General features: G+C 45.6%; 2 protein-coding genes across 4 annotated transcripts in view; both read left to right on the forward strand.

The window, feature by feature from the left end:
- The window catches only part of LOC138975676 (uncharacterized), a 14,617-nt gene extending 821 nt beyond the window's left edge, over window positions 1-13,796 (forward strand). The window contains exons 1-7 of one of the 3 annotated variants that reach the window (XM_070348419.1): window positions 1,362-1,785; window positions 1,948-2,040; window positions 7,145-7,431; window positions 10,453-10,651; window positions 11,397-11,619; window positions 12,693-12,763; window positions 13,346-13,796. In XM_070348419.1, the coding sequence (XP_070204520.1) occupies window positions 1,698-1,785; window positions 1,948-2,040; window positions 7,145-7,431; window positions 10,453-10,651; window positions 11,397-11,619; window positions 12,693-12,763; window positions 13,346-13,689 (1,305 nt within the window). In that variant the 5' untranslated portion in view covers window positions 1,362-1,697 and the 3' untranslated portion in view covers window positions 13,690-13,796. Of the gene's footprint in view, window positions 1-1,361; window positions 1,786-1,947; window positions 2,041-7,144; window positions 7,432-10,452; window positions 10,652-11,396; window positions 11,620-12,692; window positions 12,764-13,345 lie in introns of those variants that run through there. The other 2 variants (XM_070348427.1, XM_070348411.1) reach the window with 2 other exon arrangements.
- LOC138981069 (hemicentin-1-like) overlaps window positions 1-15,000 on the forward strand; it is a 349,865-nt gene that overhangs the window by 62,382 nt on the left and 272,483 nt on the right. The gene's annotated exons all lie outside the window — the stretch shown is intronic.

Here is a 15,000-nt window from a genome sequence, read left to right on the forward strand (position 1 = left end):
CTCCGCCCCCCCCCCCCTTCTCTCTCTCTCTCTCTCTCTCTCTCTCTCTCTCTCTCTCTCTCTCTCTCTCTCTCTCTCCCCCTCTCTCTCTCTCTCCCTCTCTCTCCCTCTCTCTCTCTTTCTCTCTCTCTCACACTCTCTCTCTCTCACTCTTTCTCTCTCTCAAACACACACACATACATACATACACACACACACACACACACACCACACCACACAAACACACACACACACATACACACACACACACACACACACACACACACACACACACAGTTTTTCATTGATAGGTTTTGAAATGGTATACAGTGTTCGGTTACAAGGGTAAATTTCACAACGGGGTATATATCCAGTACGTATACAAAGAAAAACGGTTGGTTGATTGTTGAAAAGGGTGCGGGGGTAGGGGGTGGTGAGAGGTAGGGAATGAGAGGGGTCAAGAGCAAAAGGGACCGAATGAATGCAATGCATGGTACTTCCTCGTTGCACAAGTACGGAGCGCATGCGCTTACATAGAACTGTTTGCATTTTTCAGAACTCGGATTAGGAAAAGTTGTTAGTGTTTTTAGTGTGTATTACATGTATAACAAGTATCCATATGAAGTCGTAGTGATACTCTTTTTTTTTTGCACACTTAGTAGGCTGCGTCTTTGCTGTTCAACTATCACGGTTAGGGAAATCAGCAATTGCACTGTCCGAGAGCCACATTTTCATCATCGGAAGGAACTGTCTCTTTCTTTATATCTAGCTGTATGTCTGTCTATCTATCTATCTATCTATCTGTCTGTCTGTCTGTCTGTCTGTCTGTCTGTCTGTCTGTCTGTCTGTCTGTCTGTCTGTCTGTCTGTCTGTCTGTCTGTCTGTCTGTCTGTCTGTCCGTCTGTCTGTCGTTCGTTCGGTCCGTCAGTCTGTCAGTCGGTCGGTGTGTCTGTCTGTCTGTCCGTCCGTCCGTCTTGTCTGTCTGTCTGTCTGTCTGTCTGTCTGTCTGTCTGTCTGGCTGTCTGACTGTCTATCTATCTATCTATCTATCTATCTAACTATCTATCTAACTATCTATCTATATATCTATTTATCTGTCTGTCTGTCTGTCTGTCGTTCGTTCGGTCCGTCAGTCTGTCGGTCGGTCAGTCGGTCAGTCTGCCTGTCGTTCGTTCGGTCCGTCAGTCTGTCGGTCGGTCAGTCGGTCAGTCGGTCGGTGTTTCTGCCTGTCTGTCCGTCTGTCTGTCTGTATGTGTCTGTCTGTCTGTCTATCTGTCTATCTTTCTATCTATGTATCTATGTATCATGTATCTATCTATCTATCCTATTATCTTTGGGGAAAAGAAACAAATAGATATGCAAAGAAAGAAATAAACTATCAAAAAACCGGGATTCAAGCTCCTGTTGTGCGGATACCAGGAAAGAGGAAGACGTGGGCTGTGCAGGTTTGTTTGCTCGTTGGACCAAAATGTGATAACAACCTTTTTCAAACGGATACTGCATAAATTGACACTAAGCGGTATGTGCTTGTCACGTGACATAAATGACCTGTCAGAATGGAATCTGCCAACTGCTCCACGAAAACTAAACAATCAAAGCAGAGTATGTTCCTGACTTCGCTTTGAAATCCTGTGTCAACCCTCTTTGCCTACAACTGAAGTAAAAGACTGTGTGTGACTGATTAACTACCATTAGAGATCACCGCTTCAGGAAGCAACATGGTACGACATTGGTCTGTCGCTGTCGTGTTGTGTGTGGTCGGTGGCATGACATGGACATATGTACGAGGATGGGAGCAGCACCCAAGTGAGTTGCATTTTCAACGTTCCTGTCTTTTTTCAATATTTTGTAAGAATGATTCCCTTTTCCCTACCGAGTCAATTCGACATTTCTGAAATTACACTGAGTGACTCAAGCATCTAGTCCTACTTTCCTGTGATTCACTGTTCCGTTTGTATCATGTTGCAGTATCGTGTGATTTTGAAAACGGTCAGTGTGGATGGAAGAACAGCGAAAACACTACGCTTCACTGGACACTAGATGATGTGCATATCCCTTATAGTGAGTACATTGTGTATCTAACACTGACAAATGGGTACATTCTTTTGTTTAAAACGGCTTCTTGTGCAAGCATATTTTTGATCTGTCCAGAATGTTGCCTGACATCTTCTTCTTGTCGTTCGCTGTTAGATCGTCAGTCCGGACTGCAGGGCGAAACGTGCTGTCCTCTCCAAGTCCTCTCTGGGGCCGTATAGCTTCTTTTGTAGCGCTGTCTCCTCTGGCCAGGTGGTGTCCCTCAGAGCACTGTGGTATGGACAAGCCTGCAGGATGTGCTCTGCTGTCTGATTCTTGCCACACGGACATAGGGGGGAGGGAACTAGCTTCAGCTTTGTGGCCATATGATGGTTTAGTCTGTTATGTCCAGTGCGGAGTCTGAGTAGGACGACTTGTTCTTCACGTTGGAGCAGGTGGTAGTCATCTTTCTCCGCTCTGGTTTTCCTCTTGTTTTTGATGATTGTCTTTTTTTCCTTGTACTGCAGCTGGGACGTGAACTGTTCCTTTGAGGCACCTTCCTTGGCAAGTTTGTCTGCAGCCTCGTTTCCTGCTATGTCACAATGAGCTGGCACCCACTGAAGCACGACCCTTCGGTTCTGAGCAACCTGTTGGAGGGCGTTGTTGAGCTCAGTTTCTTTGTTGGCAGACAGAGCTTGGAGTGCTGACATTGCGTCTGTCAGAAAGACGACCTGAGGACATTCATGGTCTGATCCGTCAACTATTGTGGCTGCTGTCCTCAAGGCCTGTACTTCTGCACTATAGTTGGTGCAGTGCAAACCTGTGGGAATGCTCGCTGTTTGTGCCTCTCCCTCTGGGTACCGAACTAGAACGCCGGCTCCTCCATCTCTCACAGCATCAGTGGCTGACCCATCAGTGTAGGCGTGGATCCACGCTTCTTCAGGGTAGTGGTCTGCAATCATGGCCAGGGTAAGCGCCTTCTTACTGGTGTCACTCATGTCCCGTGATGTCACGCCTTTCACAGTTGTGTTGATCTCGAGGACCCTCTGGTTGGCTTCCCAAGGTGTTGGGCATGTTCCTGTGGCATCGAGCGGTAGAGTGCTTTCCGGCAGGTGGGGTAGGTACTGTCGCTTGAGGCTTCTGCTTTGGTGCACAAAGCTTGAGCGTTTCAGCCTGTTCCTGATAGGTTTTTCCATTCTGCTGTTCATTGGGTGCTTTGGTAGGCTTTTGTATTTCTCTGCTTGGATGAGTGTCTTTGTGTCTCTTCGAGTGATCAACGGTTGGACTCCTGTCAGGGACTCCATGGTCTTGATTGGAGTTGACCTCATTGCTCCTGTCAGGATACGGAGTGCTTGATTCTGGACTTTGTCCAGGGCTTGCAGGTTGGATTTGCAAGCGCTTGACCAGGCTGGGGCTCCGTATTCAAGTTGGGGTCTCACCGTGCCTTCATACAGTGTCTTCAGGGTCTTCTCACTGGCACCCCAGTTTGTTCCAGCCAGCTTTCTCATGATTGCCAATTTGCGTCTGGCTTTGTTTTCTGCTTTCTTCATCTGTGGTTTCCAGGTCAGTCGTTTGTCGAATGTGACACCGAGGTACGTTGGTTCGTCATCATTCCTGAGTGGTGTGTCGCCAAGTTTGATGACTCCTGGCTTTTGTTTTGGGGACAAGGTGAAGAGTGTGGTCGTGGATTTCTCTAGATTGATCTTGACACACCAGTCGTCTGCCCAGGCTGCAAGTTTGTCAGCTGCCAGCTGCAGGCGGTATGTTGCTGTGGTTGAATGTTCTTCGGTGCACCACATTACCAGATCGTCAGCATATAAAGCAGCTTTGACTCCCTTTGGCAGTTCAGGCAGCAGATCGTTGATGAAGATCAAAAAGAGAGTTGGCGAGATCACTCCGCCTTGTGGGACACCGTGTCGTATCAGAACCCTCCTGCTCAATCGGCTGCTGACTGTGACCCTCGATCTGCGGTTGTGCAGGAAGGATCGTATCCAAGACAGCATCTTTCCACTGACTCCACATCTCTGTGTCTTCACCAGAAGGCCATCTGTCCACACTCTATCAAACGCCTTCTGTAGGTCTATCCAGGCTGCAAAGACCATCTTCTGATTCTGGAAGGCATCCTCAATCTCCTGAGACAGGTAGGTGGCCTGGTCTTCTGTGCTCTGGAACTGGCGGAAGCCTGCTTGCTCTGGTGCAAGGATGTCTTCTTTCTCCAGATACCAAAGAAGGCGTTGATTCACCATCCTTTCCATGGTCTTGACAACACAGCTCGTGAGGCTGATTGGACGGTAGCTTGGGGCTTTCTTCTTGTCTTTTCCTTTCTTGTGTATAGGGATTATTGTAGCCTCTTTCCAAACTTGTGGGACTTGGCCTTCTTTCCAGCTGAGGTTGAAGATGTCGAGAAGCTTGCCAACAGCAGCACTTCCCAGATGGTTCAGCATTTCGTTGGATATCCCATCGGGCCCTGGCGACTTCTTGTTTTTCAGCTTGCGTAGTGCCTGGCGTAGTTCCTGATGAGTGAAGGGTGCTTCCATGGCTTCTGGGCTAGCTTTGTTGTTTCTCCTCTCTCTTTGTTCCTTTCTTGCCTCCCTCTGTTTTTCTGCTCCAACATTGAGGTGGCTTTCACTTGCATAGCTGTTGGCAAAGTGATCGGCGGCTTGCTTTCCAGTAAGGATTTCACCTCTGTCTTCGATGGTGATGTTGGCTCCTCTCACTTCCTCATCGCTCAGCTGTTTGGTAAGTTTCCATAACTTTTCTCCATCTTTCTCCAAGTTAAGTGAGGCTGTCTTCTCTCTCCAGCTTCTACGGATAGCTTGCAGCTTTTCTTTCAGGAATCTGGCCTTGGCTTTTTGGAGGCAGTTGTGGTTCTCTTGTGAGGGGATCTCCTCCGCGTTCTTCCTGGCAGCCTCAAGATCATCTTGGAGTTCTTGTAGTAGGTTGCTCCAGTATGGCTTGTATTCTCTACGGGCTCCACGTGGGATGGTCTCTCTGGCTGCCTGTAGGACACAGGAGTTGAATTCCTTTGTGACAGTGTTGATGGCCCTGCCCTCTACCCGGACGCTCCGTGTGAGCTCACAGGTCCTGTGTCTGAAGAGCGCCCAGTTGGCCTTCTTGTAATTCCACCTTGCGTGGAGTGGCTGCATCCTCATACAATGCTTGTCGATTGTATGGTAGATTGGACGGTGGTCGCTTCCACCAAGTTGCTCTCCCACCTCTCTCTGCATGCTTCCATGCAGATCTTCCGTGCAGAAGGCAAGGTCTGGGGTAGATGTGCTTTTCCAGCGTCTAGAGTAGAAGGTGTGGGAATCATGTGGCTTGTTCACCAATTGTAGCTGATGATCGTCCTGCCAATTCTCGACCTCCTCCCCTCGTCTGTCCATGTGATCGTACCCCCAGCTCTGGGAGTGACTGTTGAAATCCCCGAGCACAAGGAAGTGGGAGTCGTCGGTTGGAATGGTGTCGAGAGAAAGAGGCCGATCACTGGGGCAGTAGTAGTTCAGGATGTTCATTTCCACTGAGCCACTCTTGATCCTCAGCTTCTGGTACTCTGCTCCTTCCATGAAAACCTCTGTCTGGCAGGCACTGATGTTGTTTCTCACCAGGGTCAGTATGCCCCCTTTGTGCCTATTCTCTCGGTCAGACCTGAAGGTCTGATAGCCTCTGATCTTGAAGGCTTTGTTGCTCTGCAGGTGTGTCTCTTGTATGCAGCATACACTCACTTTCTTGTCAAACAGTGTGTGCTCTAATTCAGTCTTTTTATTGAAGACTCCTTCGGCGTTCCACTGCATGGCAATCAGCGGTTGCTGTCGTTTGATGTTTCGGCCAGTTGCTTTCCCCCGCTGTCCCCTGGCTCCACGAGACAGCTGGGAGGGACCACCAGTAGCTGAGGTTGGGCTCCTTTGAGGCATGGAGCCCGGCGCTGCACCTGCCTGGCGGGACTTCACAGGGCGAGCACCATCGCGTGCATTTCGGACTGTCGACATTTCATTTTGCGTTTTTGCGTGGATCTGTGGTTGGTTAAGGTACGCCTATTGGCCCAGATCCTCCGACTTCAGCCCTTAGGTTTCTTTCGGGGTTACCCCGCCCTTAGTTCCTGGCTCAAAAACCTAACCCTGGGAACACATGGGGGATTTCTTACCGGGGGTCCCACCCCGGGGCTAGAGCTTTTAATGCGGCTCTTACCCGCATGGTGTAACCGTCATCGGACACGTAGGGCATTTATAGGGTAGTCAGTGCCATCTGCCAACCCACCCCGTCCTGGTAGAGACACCGCTAGTTGGTCCGGGACTGCTTATTCTATATTCGCAGCTGGCCCCCATATCTGGGGGCCGTTCCCCTATCCGCCACCTGGGGACCCGCCGGGTTGAGGATAGTCGCCCCCCTACTGAATTGGAAGTAGTCTGTTCCCGGGTTGCCTGACATAAGTCCATCCTTCCGCAGTGACACACACAAACAAACTACAGCCTGGCCCCTCCCTGTGCAGAGTGGGAATTCCCGTTCTGAATTAATTTTCTAAATGACACCTATGTCAATCTGCGAAATGTATTCACTCTCAACAAAATTCCACTTTGCGGAGACAGCAACTCGGCTGTTGGTTTGTGTTATGTAGGCCTATCCACTTGGAAGGATGCTGTTATTCCATGTAAAGCCTGGACAGATCTGTAGCGGTTTACATGATGGGTTGAGCGTGAAGGAATGTACCTTTAACCGTTGGACTTCCCATGTTTTAACATTTAGCACAAACCGTCTTTATGAAATTACACTTCCTGAATATCAGCCAGAAACAGGCATACATGCAGTCAGACAGACTGGATTGGTCACTGACTGACTGACTGACTGATTGACTGACTGACTGACAGACTGACTGAAAAAGGGGTATATATCAGCCTGACAGCCTGTGTTGCATGACATATTGCCGGTAGTTCCGGTATGTTCTGACATTTCGAGAGAATTCTGTGTGCTAGCAAAACCTAATTTGACAATCAGAACAACTATTCAGTGAGGACAACAACAAAATGTCTGACTTTACTTAAGATTTTGAATGTCGTTTGGCGTGGCCAGCCGGTAAAACGACTTAACTTATTTCAAGTCGCCGAGATTAATGATGAATCCATTCACTATCCTCCGCTTCCACCTGTATGTGAAACAGGTGATTACTACATGGCGCTGGACATGGACAGCGCACAAGTCAACGACACGGGTCTTTTGTTCAGTCCAATGCTGCACGGCTCCGTCAACCAGACGTGCAAGCTGAGGTTTAACCGCCACATCAAGAACGATAAGCGTGCCTGTCAGCTATCAGTCTTTCTGGTGACGGAGACCAACTGGACCTTGCTGTGGAGGACTGTGGATGTGACTGGAAAATGGATTGGTATAAGCTGGAAGTCTGAGACGTCACCAGGTCTACAAAGGCCTTGTACAGACCCGAGTTTTCAGGTAGTTATCATTTGTGTTTTCTTCGTTATTATCTGTTGCGACATGGTTGACTGGTTCTTGCGTTTTAATGTCCCTTCAACTTCTTCTTCAACCTATTTGGCTATGCGTGACCGATTCAAGGTTATTTCCTTTCTCCGTTTGCAAGGTGTTCTCCGTGTTTGAAACTATTTTCATGTAGGTCTGTCACAATGAAAACGAAGAAAGTTCCATAAAAAAAAGCTCATATCTTTTTACAACCGTTACTTCAAAAGTTGTTAAAAACAAATTTGATTTCCATTAATCTTTTCGGGGGAAGGGGGGGGGGCGAGGGGGTACGTCCCGGAATCTGTATCGAGAAAGCTTATGTAGCTTTGATAGATTTTTTACGTTACTTAATAATTGTAATACAAGGAAGTAAATGCGTCTAAAGCAGAATTACATTCTATATCAGATCGTCCACCAAGAAAGGTCAGAAACAGACATCAATTTGAGAACAAACTTTCGATCTGTTTCCCTTTTATTGAAAACAAATTAGCAGAACGACTTAACACATGACTGTATCTGTAGGTCACATGCAAGAGGAAACAAATGATGTCACGTTTATATCCTGCACACGCGAGAAAGACCACAATTATAATGTTGTATTACGTCACACCATTCTCTTGGTGGCACAATCCGAATCATCCTTCATCATTCTATCACCCTGAAGAAGCCCCCCGCGGGGGCGAAAATGTGGATCATCATCAATAAACATATTCCATATTCATCACAAAAACTTTTGAGGAGATTGTTTTTATATATTTGCCTATATATATATATATATATATATCCCATGACCTCCCTTCTTTGTCTCTGTTACTTCAGTATGGGTATATATGTTGTATTTTTATAGCTCAATAAATACATCATGGACTCCAAAAAATATATGATAGTGCAGATTCCGATTTGGGCAAAGAACTACTTTCCTCCCGACCTTTGACCTTGCGCCAAACAAATAGATTGTAATACACTCTTAATTGTTTTGCTGCTAAAGAGTTCTATCCGCAGTTTTATTAACCCGTGCAGGGGCGGATCAGTTGCTTTGTAAGGGGGGGGGAGGCACTTTGAATCGAAAGTGAATGTGATGGGCGCGAAGCGCCCGAATTTGCTAGGGGGTCCGGGGGCATGCCCCCCCGGAAAAAATTTTGCCCAAAGAAGCAAAATGGTGCCATCTGGTGCCATTTGAACTTAGAAATGGTCATAGAATCAGCATAAAAAAATCTTCTTTTTTTTCGGGGGGGGGGGGGGGCACGTGCCCCCTGTACCCCCCCCCTCGTCCGCCCCTGCCGTGCATAACACTAGTTTGAACAGTCGAACACTATCACAATGCCCATGGCTACAAACCAAAACAAAAAAACGAGTACCCTCCCTTGCATCGAAGCAGACGACTGTTCGTGAGAGTCTGTCACAGTGTCGGTGTGGGAACTGACAGAAGCTAGGGAGCACAGATAATAGAAGCCCCGTCACATAGACTAATCACACAATCAATACACATTTGGCTCATGTTTTAAATGACAGTTTCGAGTTTGTTAGTCAAACTCAAAGCAACAACACTGGTCTGGTGTCATGCGTAGCGGGACCGAGAAGCGTCCGTACTGCATGGTTTGGGGTGGCTTCGCTTCGTATCAAACATCGGCTGTTTCACGTGTTTTGCGAGCAAGTCTACTCTTTTGCCTGGCTCTGCAGTAAGTCCACATTGGCGATGAAGGTATCCAAGAACTTAACATGTGTGCATTTTTCCGTAATCCAGTCATATTCCTTCAAAATGCAATCAATCGGCGGTGACAGACTTGGTGTCAGCAATTCGCGACTTCACCAACTTGGTCCCGTTTCCTCACACCCATACCAGTTTAGGTTCATCCATGCAAACACACTCGCAAAACAGTTTATCACGTAGATACATTTCAAATAGGGAGCAAATGGTTAAATCTAAACCTACATATTTGTTCCCTAAAATGTGCTTCTCTGTCAATAAGCCTGATTGTATAATAATACGTTCGAGAAAAACAACGTGGAATCGATTCTGAATCGAATAAGCCAAATGGGTGCCAACCCGGTTTCGCCCGTTCTGCCGACCTGAAACGCAAAACAAAAGAATTGTGCGCTTCAACTAAATTGATTTCTATACGACTTCATTACTTTCTTGCAACTTATGAACCTTTACTTAAAGCTTTTAAATGGTCTGAAAGTAGTGTTACCGCGTACTTATCGATGCACTCATTCGTTTTATTTTTTTCAGCGACGGTCACTTAGTTTAAGGTTGCAAAAGGGCCAAGTCTCGCTGGCACCACTGTTTCACTCTCCACAGATCGCAGCAGTGCCGCTAGTAGTCTACACTTTGTGTTTGATGGTAGAATGGGATATACAGATTACAACACTCGTGGTTTTTTATATAGCTTGTATTTCAGTCAAGACCCAGCGGGAATATCAATCGAGAGCCACTCGCCAGAGGCTCGTGTCTCCCGATGATATTCATCCGCTGGGTCTTGACTGAAATACAAGCCATATAAAAAACCACTCGTGTTGTAACCTATACATATATGTGTGTGTGTGTGTGTGTGTGTGTGTATCGTGTAAAACAAGAACAAGAGGTCAAACGATATCGCGATTGATTTAAAATGACGGAGACGAATTTAAGTTTGAGGTAGATGGCACGGAAGTATTAATAGGATAAACAGAATAGTACAAGGCTTCCTGCACAGTTTACACTCGTTGCTTCTTCACATGTTTTTTGTTTTTTGTTAATGAACGACACACTTAATAAATTTGTTATTTAAATCGTGTAAACTGAGAAGCCAACAGTATTCTCCATGTATCTGCAAAGATATCGTAGTATGAGACATTGCATATCTGATTCTAATTTGTTCGTTGGTTTGTTAGTTGTTTTGGGTATTGTTGCAAGCGGTGTCAAGATATCTAGTCTCAGCATTTGGTAAGAGAAAGCTCCGATCAAATCAGTTCCAGCGAAAAACAAATAATCTGTTCCTATTTCCTGTTGCACAGATAGTGTTTGAAGGAAGGAAGATAACGAGCGAGTCATGTGGAGGCACGGTTGACGTCGATGACATTGTCTTTGAGTTCAGCCAGCCAGACATTACTCCCCCTTCCCCAACACCAACAACGACATCCGTTCCAGCAACTGAGCTATCGACCGGGAACACGCACGTGGACATCGATACCCAAGCCAGCGAACATAGCACAGGTAGATGCCGTTTCAAATAATTTTAAGACATGGTGTTTGATTTTTGTTCTTGTTTTTATTCTTCTGTCGATCCCTTATTTGATATGCCATCTTGATTTACTGCGTCAATCTGCGAGATCAATCAACAACAAAAACTTCCAAATCTACATCGTAGGCAAGCATGCAGGCTGTTGGACTTGTGTGTGTCCAAGCGTCAGGATACTCCCACCCCGTGTAAAAGCCTGGACAGACATAATCTGTGACGGTTTACATGATCGTTGTCACAGGAAGGGATTTGGCTTTAAAGCCGTACATTACAACTGAGTACGGCGATCTGATGTGATGCAGCTGTACCGCTTTACCAGGTAATAATTACGGGGAAAACTTGAAAAAGAGGTCTGATTAAGGTCTTCTTGTGAATTCCATGAAGGCTGTGATTTGCCTTTTCTGTAACATGACTCTCAATATATGTCAGTGTTGATTTTTAGAACAATATTAATTGTTTCTCGCAAATCTATTCAGTTTTCGATATCGAAGATGAAGAAGAAGAAAGCAATTCAAGGTAACTGGCATGGACTGCGCCAACCCCATGTCGAAAAGAAACTTATTCGTTACATAAAGCACAGTCCGTATGGGTGTATTGTACAGAATGTGAGCGTTTTTATCATGTGCATCTTAATAGCTTTCACATATCAAAAATGTTTTCCCACATTAAAAAACAAAACAAAACACGGAATAATAAAGACTGAACATTTCTGTTCAACAGCACCCGATAATTTCCAAACCAACAATCCCACGGAGGCATATTCTGCGAAGGACAGCGACTCTGGTGTCTCGTCTGCGGTACTTGCCGTTGTAGTCGCCGTTATCCTCGCTGTCGTCATCATCATTTGTCTCATCCTCATCGTATTCTTCTTGAGAAGACGAGCTCAGAAACAGGGCAAGACAGATCACTGGACCTTGCATCTATTCAGGACACAAAAGACACCGTGGGTATGAGACCTAAGACGCAAGACATGACAACTTTATTATCTCAACTGAGACATTTTGCATGTGGTGCAGTGCAGACACAATGACAAGAAGCAATTAACAGACATTTTATTAGTGATCGTACAAGCCCTTTTTCAAACCATTAGTCAGCTCTTGACAAAGAAAACAAGTATAAAAACTGGGCCTTACACACTGTGACTACATGACATTTCTCAGGAAGACACATCACAAAATATATATTTATATATGGATGACCGGTTACCAATTTTATTTCCGGTATATTTGAATATTTACCAGTGAAAAAAGACATTTCCGGGTAACCTGACCCCCGGTTGTTCACATGAAAAGTTGAAAGAGCACACAATCCAGTCACACCAAATGTTATCAAAAGCACGCATAATCTAGCGTTGTACAGTATCATGGAGAGATCAGTTGATCCGATTCATCTCCTGATAAGCTTTATTTGTAAAGTCGCATCCATCCGTTTCCTTTTTAGTTGGATGAGTCAGCCAGTAAATTAAGTTCATATCAATTAATCAAACTTCCTTGTTCTCTCTCTCTCTCTCTCTCTCTCTCTCTCTCTCTCTCTCTCTCTCTCTCTCTCTCTCTCTCTGTCTCTCTCTCTCTCTCTCTCTCTGTCTGTCTGTCTGTCTGTCTGTCTGTCCGTCCGTCCGTCCGTCCGTCCGTCCGTCCGTCCGTCCGTCCGTCTCTCTCTCTCTCTCTCTTTTTGTCTCTGTCTCTCTCCCTCACTCTCTCTCTCTCTCTCTCTCTGAGATTTCTCTGCCTCTGGCTACCGACGAACAAATGCAAATTTCGACTCCCAATTTTGTTGCCTATTGTGTCTTTCCTGGAATTAGCAAAGATGGAAAATATGTCTTCCAGTAGCTTTGCAGTCTGTGCTGAATACCCTGACAACAAAGTGTCAACTTTCGTCATGGGACTCTCTGCTCCCCCCCCCCCCCCCCCCCCCCCCCCCCCCCGCCCCCCCCCCCCCCCTCTCTCTCTCTCTCTCTCTCTCTCCACGCTTTCGAACTTCTCATGCTGTGTACACCATAATGAGTGGTACTTTCAGGTCACGACCTCACAGAGCATCCGCTGTTTTCACCAACAGCCAAGACGTTCCTTACAGCGGCCAGGGGCAAGGTAGGCCCATGTTCCTTTATAGATTGATCGCTCCATAGTAGGATACATTAAAAACGTTATTCTCTACGGAATCATAATGACAAACACAAACGGGGTGTTCAAATTGCAAACAACTAATATCATACATTGTATCAAATTGACTATCACATAAGACTTGAAACAGTGTCAGCTCATTAGTTAATGATATTTTTGGGAGACATATGCTTCAAAATTGGAATTAAAAATGACTGTTCAGACTTAACGCTTATCCACTACAGAACTCTCTTAAAACTACCATGAAGTATCTTCTTTGTCCAACTTAAAAAAGGGAAAACAAGGCATATAGGCCTAATTCGTAACCTTGAAAACCGACTGATTTACAACATTAGAACCTTATCATTTGACTTAGTTTGCAATATTGCACTGGTGTTTGGAACAAAATAGCACTTCAACAGGCAGATAACGTCCCTTTAACAGCTAGGCATATCGTTAGAAATTATCACAGGCAATCGGCTATCTAAACAGGACAAAGACAAGCTTACGCTTATGCTAAATGAGCACGTTGCACATGACATACAACCAAACTTTGCTTGCCTCTTTCAGCAAACCCTGAATCAGCTGATCAAGCCAGGATCCAAAGTGGAGGTGACAGGGCTTCAGTTCATCTGTACAGCACAGCAGAAGACCATCGCTACAGCACACTAGACTACCCTCGAGATGAACATCGCTACAGTACAGTAGACAGCCATCACTACGGCACACTAGACGACCATCGAGATGAACATCGCTACAGTACCCTAGACGGCCATCGCAACAGCACACCAGACGATGATAACTACATCACACCAGTAGACGACGTGAAGATGGCTACGAAATCCCATCACCTGCACACCACCGACAGACAGGACGGAGCCTGCACCAATAACCACGATTACTACAACGCCTAGTCCCAGAAAGACCATAAATAGATAGACGCTATTATAAGATGTTTGATGGATTGTTGACAGACCAGCTTTTTTGTCGGTCCGAGGGGGAGCATATCGTCTTTTGTTTCATATTTTGAAAGAAAAGTCGATATGCCCCCCGAGCTGGTCTGACAACAAACCACCAAACATCGTTTTTGTCATCATTTTTTGGTAGTGAGAAAATAAGTGCACAGTCAACACAGGGAGCCATGCTTTGAAACACGAGTTCCGTTTTGATAACCACACAAGTTCCGTTTTGATAATCACTGGCAATCAAAGCTGGCGTGTGAAAGCAACTTTCTGTGTTTTTGAGTTAATAAAATGTTGGGATGAATATGTCAGGTTTGAGGATGCACAGTTCTGTAGGTTCATCTCGGTATTCCACCCCCTCGGCTTTCAGTTGTAAATATTAAGCTTTGTGATCGAATGTGGAAGCTACGTTGGGTCAAAGGTCACAGAAGATTTGCGTCGTGCAGCGAAGGAAAGAATCGCGATCTTGTTTCCGACTCAGTGCCTCTTTGTTTTTCATTAGACCTGTCATTCTGCTTGCTCGGCTTTGTTAGATGTTTGCATATCTTGTTGCTATTTTCTTTGCTTTTATTATTGTTTCTTATTTGCGCTTCGTTTATTGATACAACGTCTTGTGTACCGGTCAAAATGTATGTGTCAGGGGTCAATTGGTTTGACTTGAACTTGACGTTCGTATTTCTCCGATGTTTAAATTCCTGTTTGAACCCTCTTTGACTACACCTGAACAAAACGATTGTGTAATGTGGTGTAATTGACCAACCACCATCACCGGACAACGTTTCACGAATCAACATGGCAAAGCATTGGTCTGTCGCTGTCGTGTTGTGTGTTGTTGGTGGCATGATGTGGACAGGTGTACGAGGATGGGAGCGGCACCCAAGTGAGTTATATTTTTAACGTCTGCCTGTTTTTTCTCAATATTTTGTAAGAATGATTCCCTTTTTCCCTACCAAGCTAATTTGACGTTTCTAAAATTGCACTTTAAACGTCTGCCTGTTTTTTTTTAAAAATATATCCTTTTCCCTACTCAATTGGGATGTCTATAAAATGACATCACACACACACACACACACACACCTCGCTCTCTCTCTCTCTCTCTCTCTCTCTCTCTCTCTCTCTCTCTCTCTCTCTCTCTCTCTCAAACACACACACACACACTCTCACACACGCACACACACACACACACATACACACACACACACACACACACATACACACACACACCTGAAGTGTGGATGGTTACCTAAGAGGCGGCACTGGGTG

Source organism: Littorina saxatilis, linkage group LG1 (genome assembly GCF_037325665.1).
Source record: "Littorina saxatilis isolate snail1 linkage group LG1, US_GU_Lsax_2.0, whole genome shotgun sequence".
In the NCBI taxonomy this organism is placed as follows: domain Eukaryota; kingdom Metazoa; phylum Mollusca; class Gastropoda; order Littorinimorpha; family Littorinidae; genus Littorina; species Littorina saxatilis.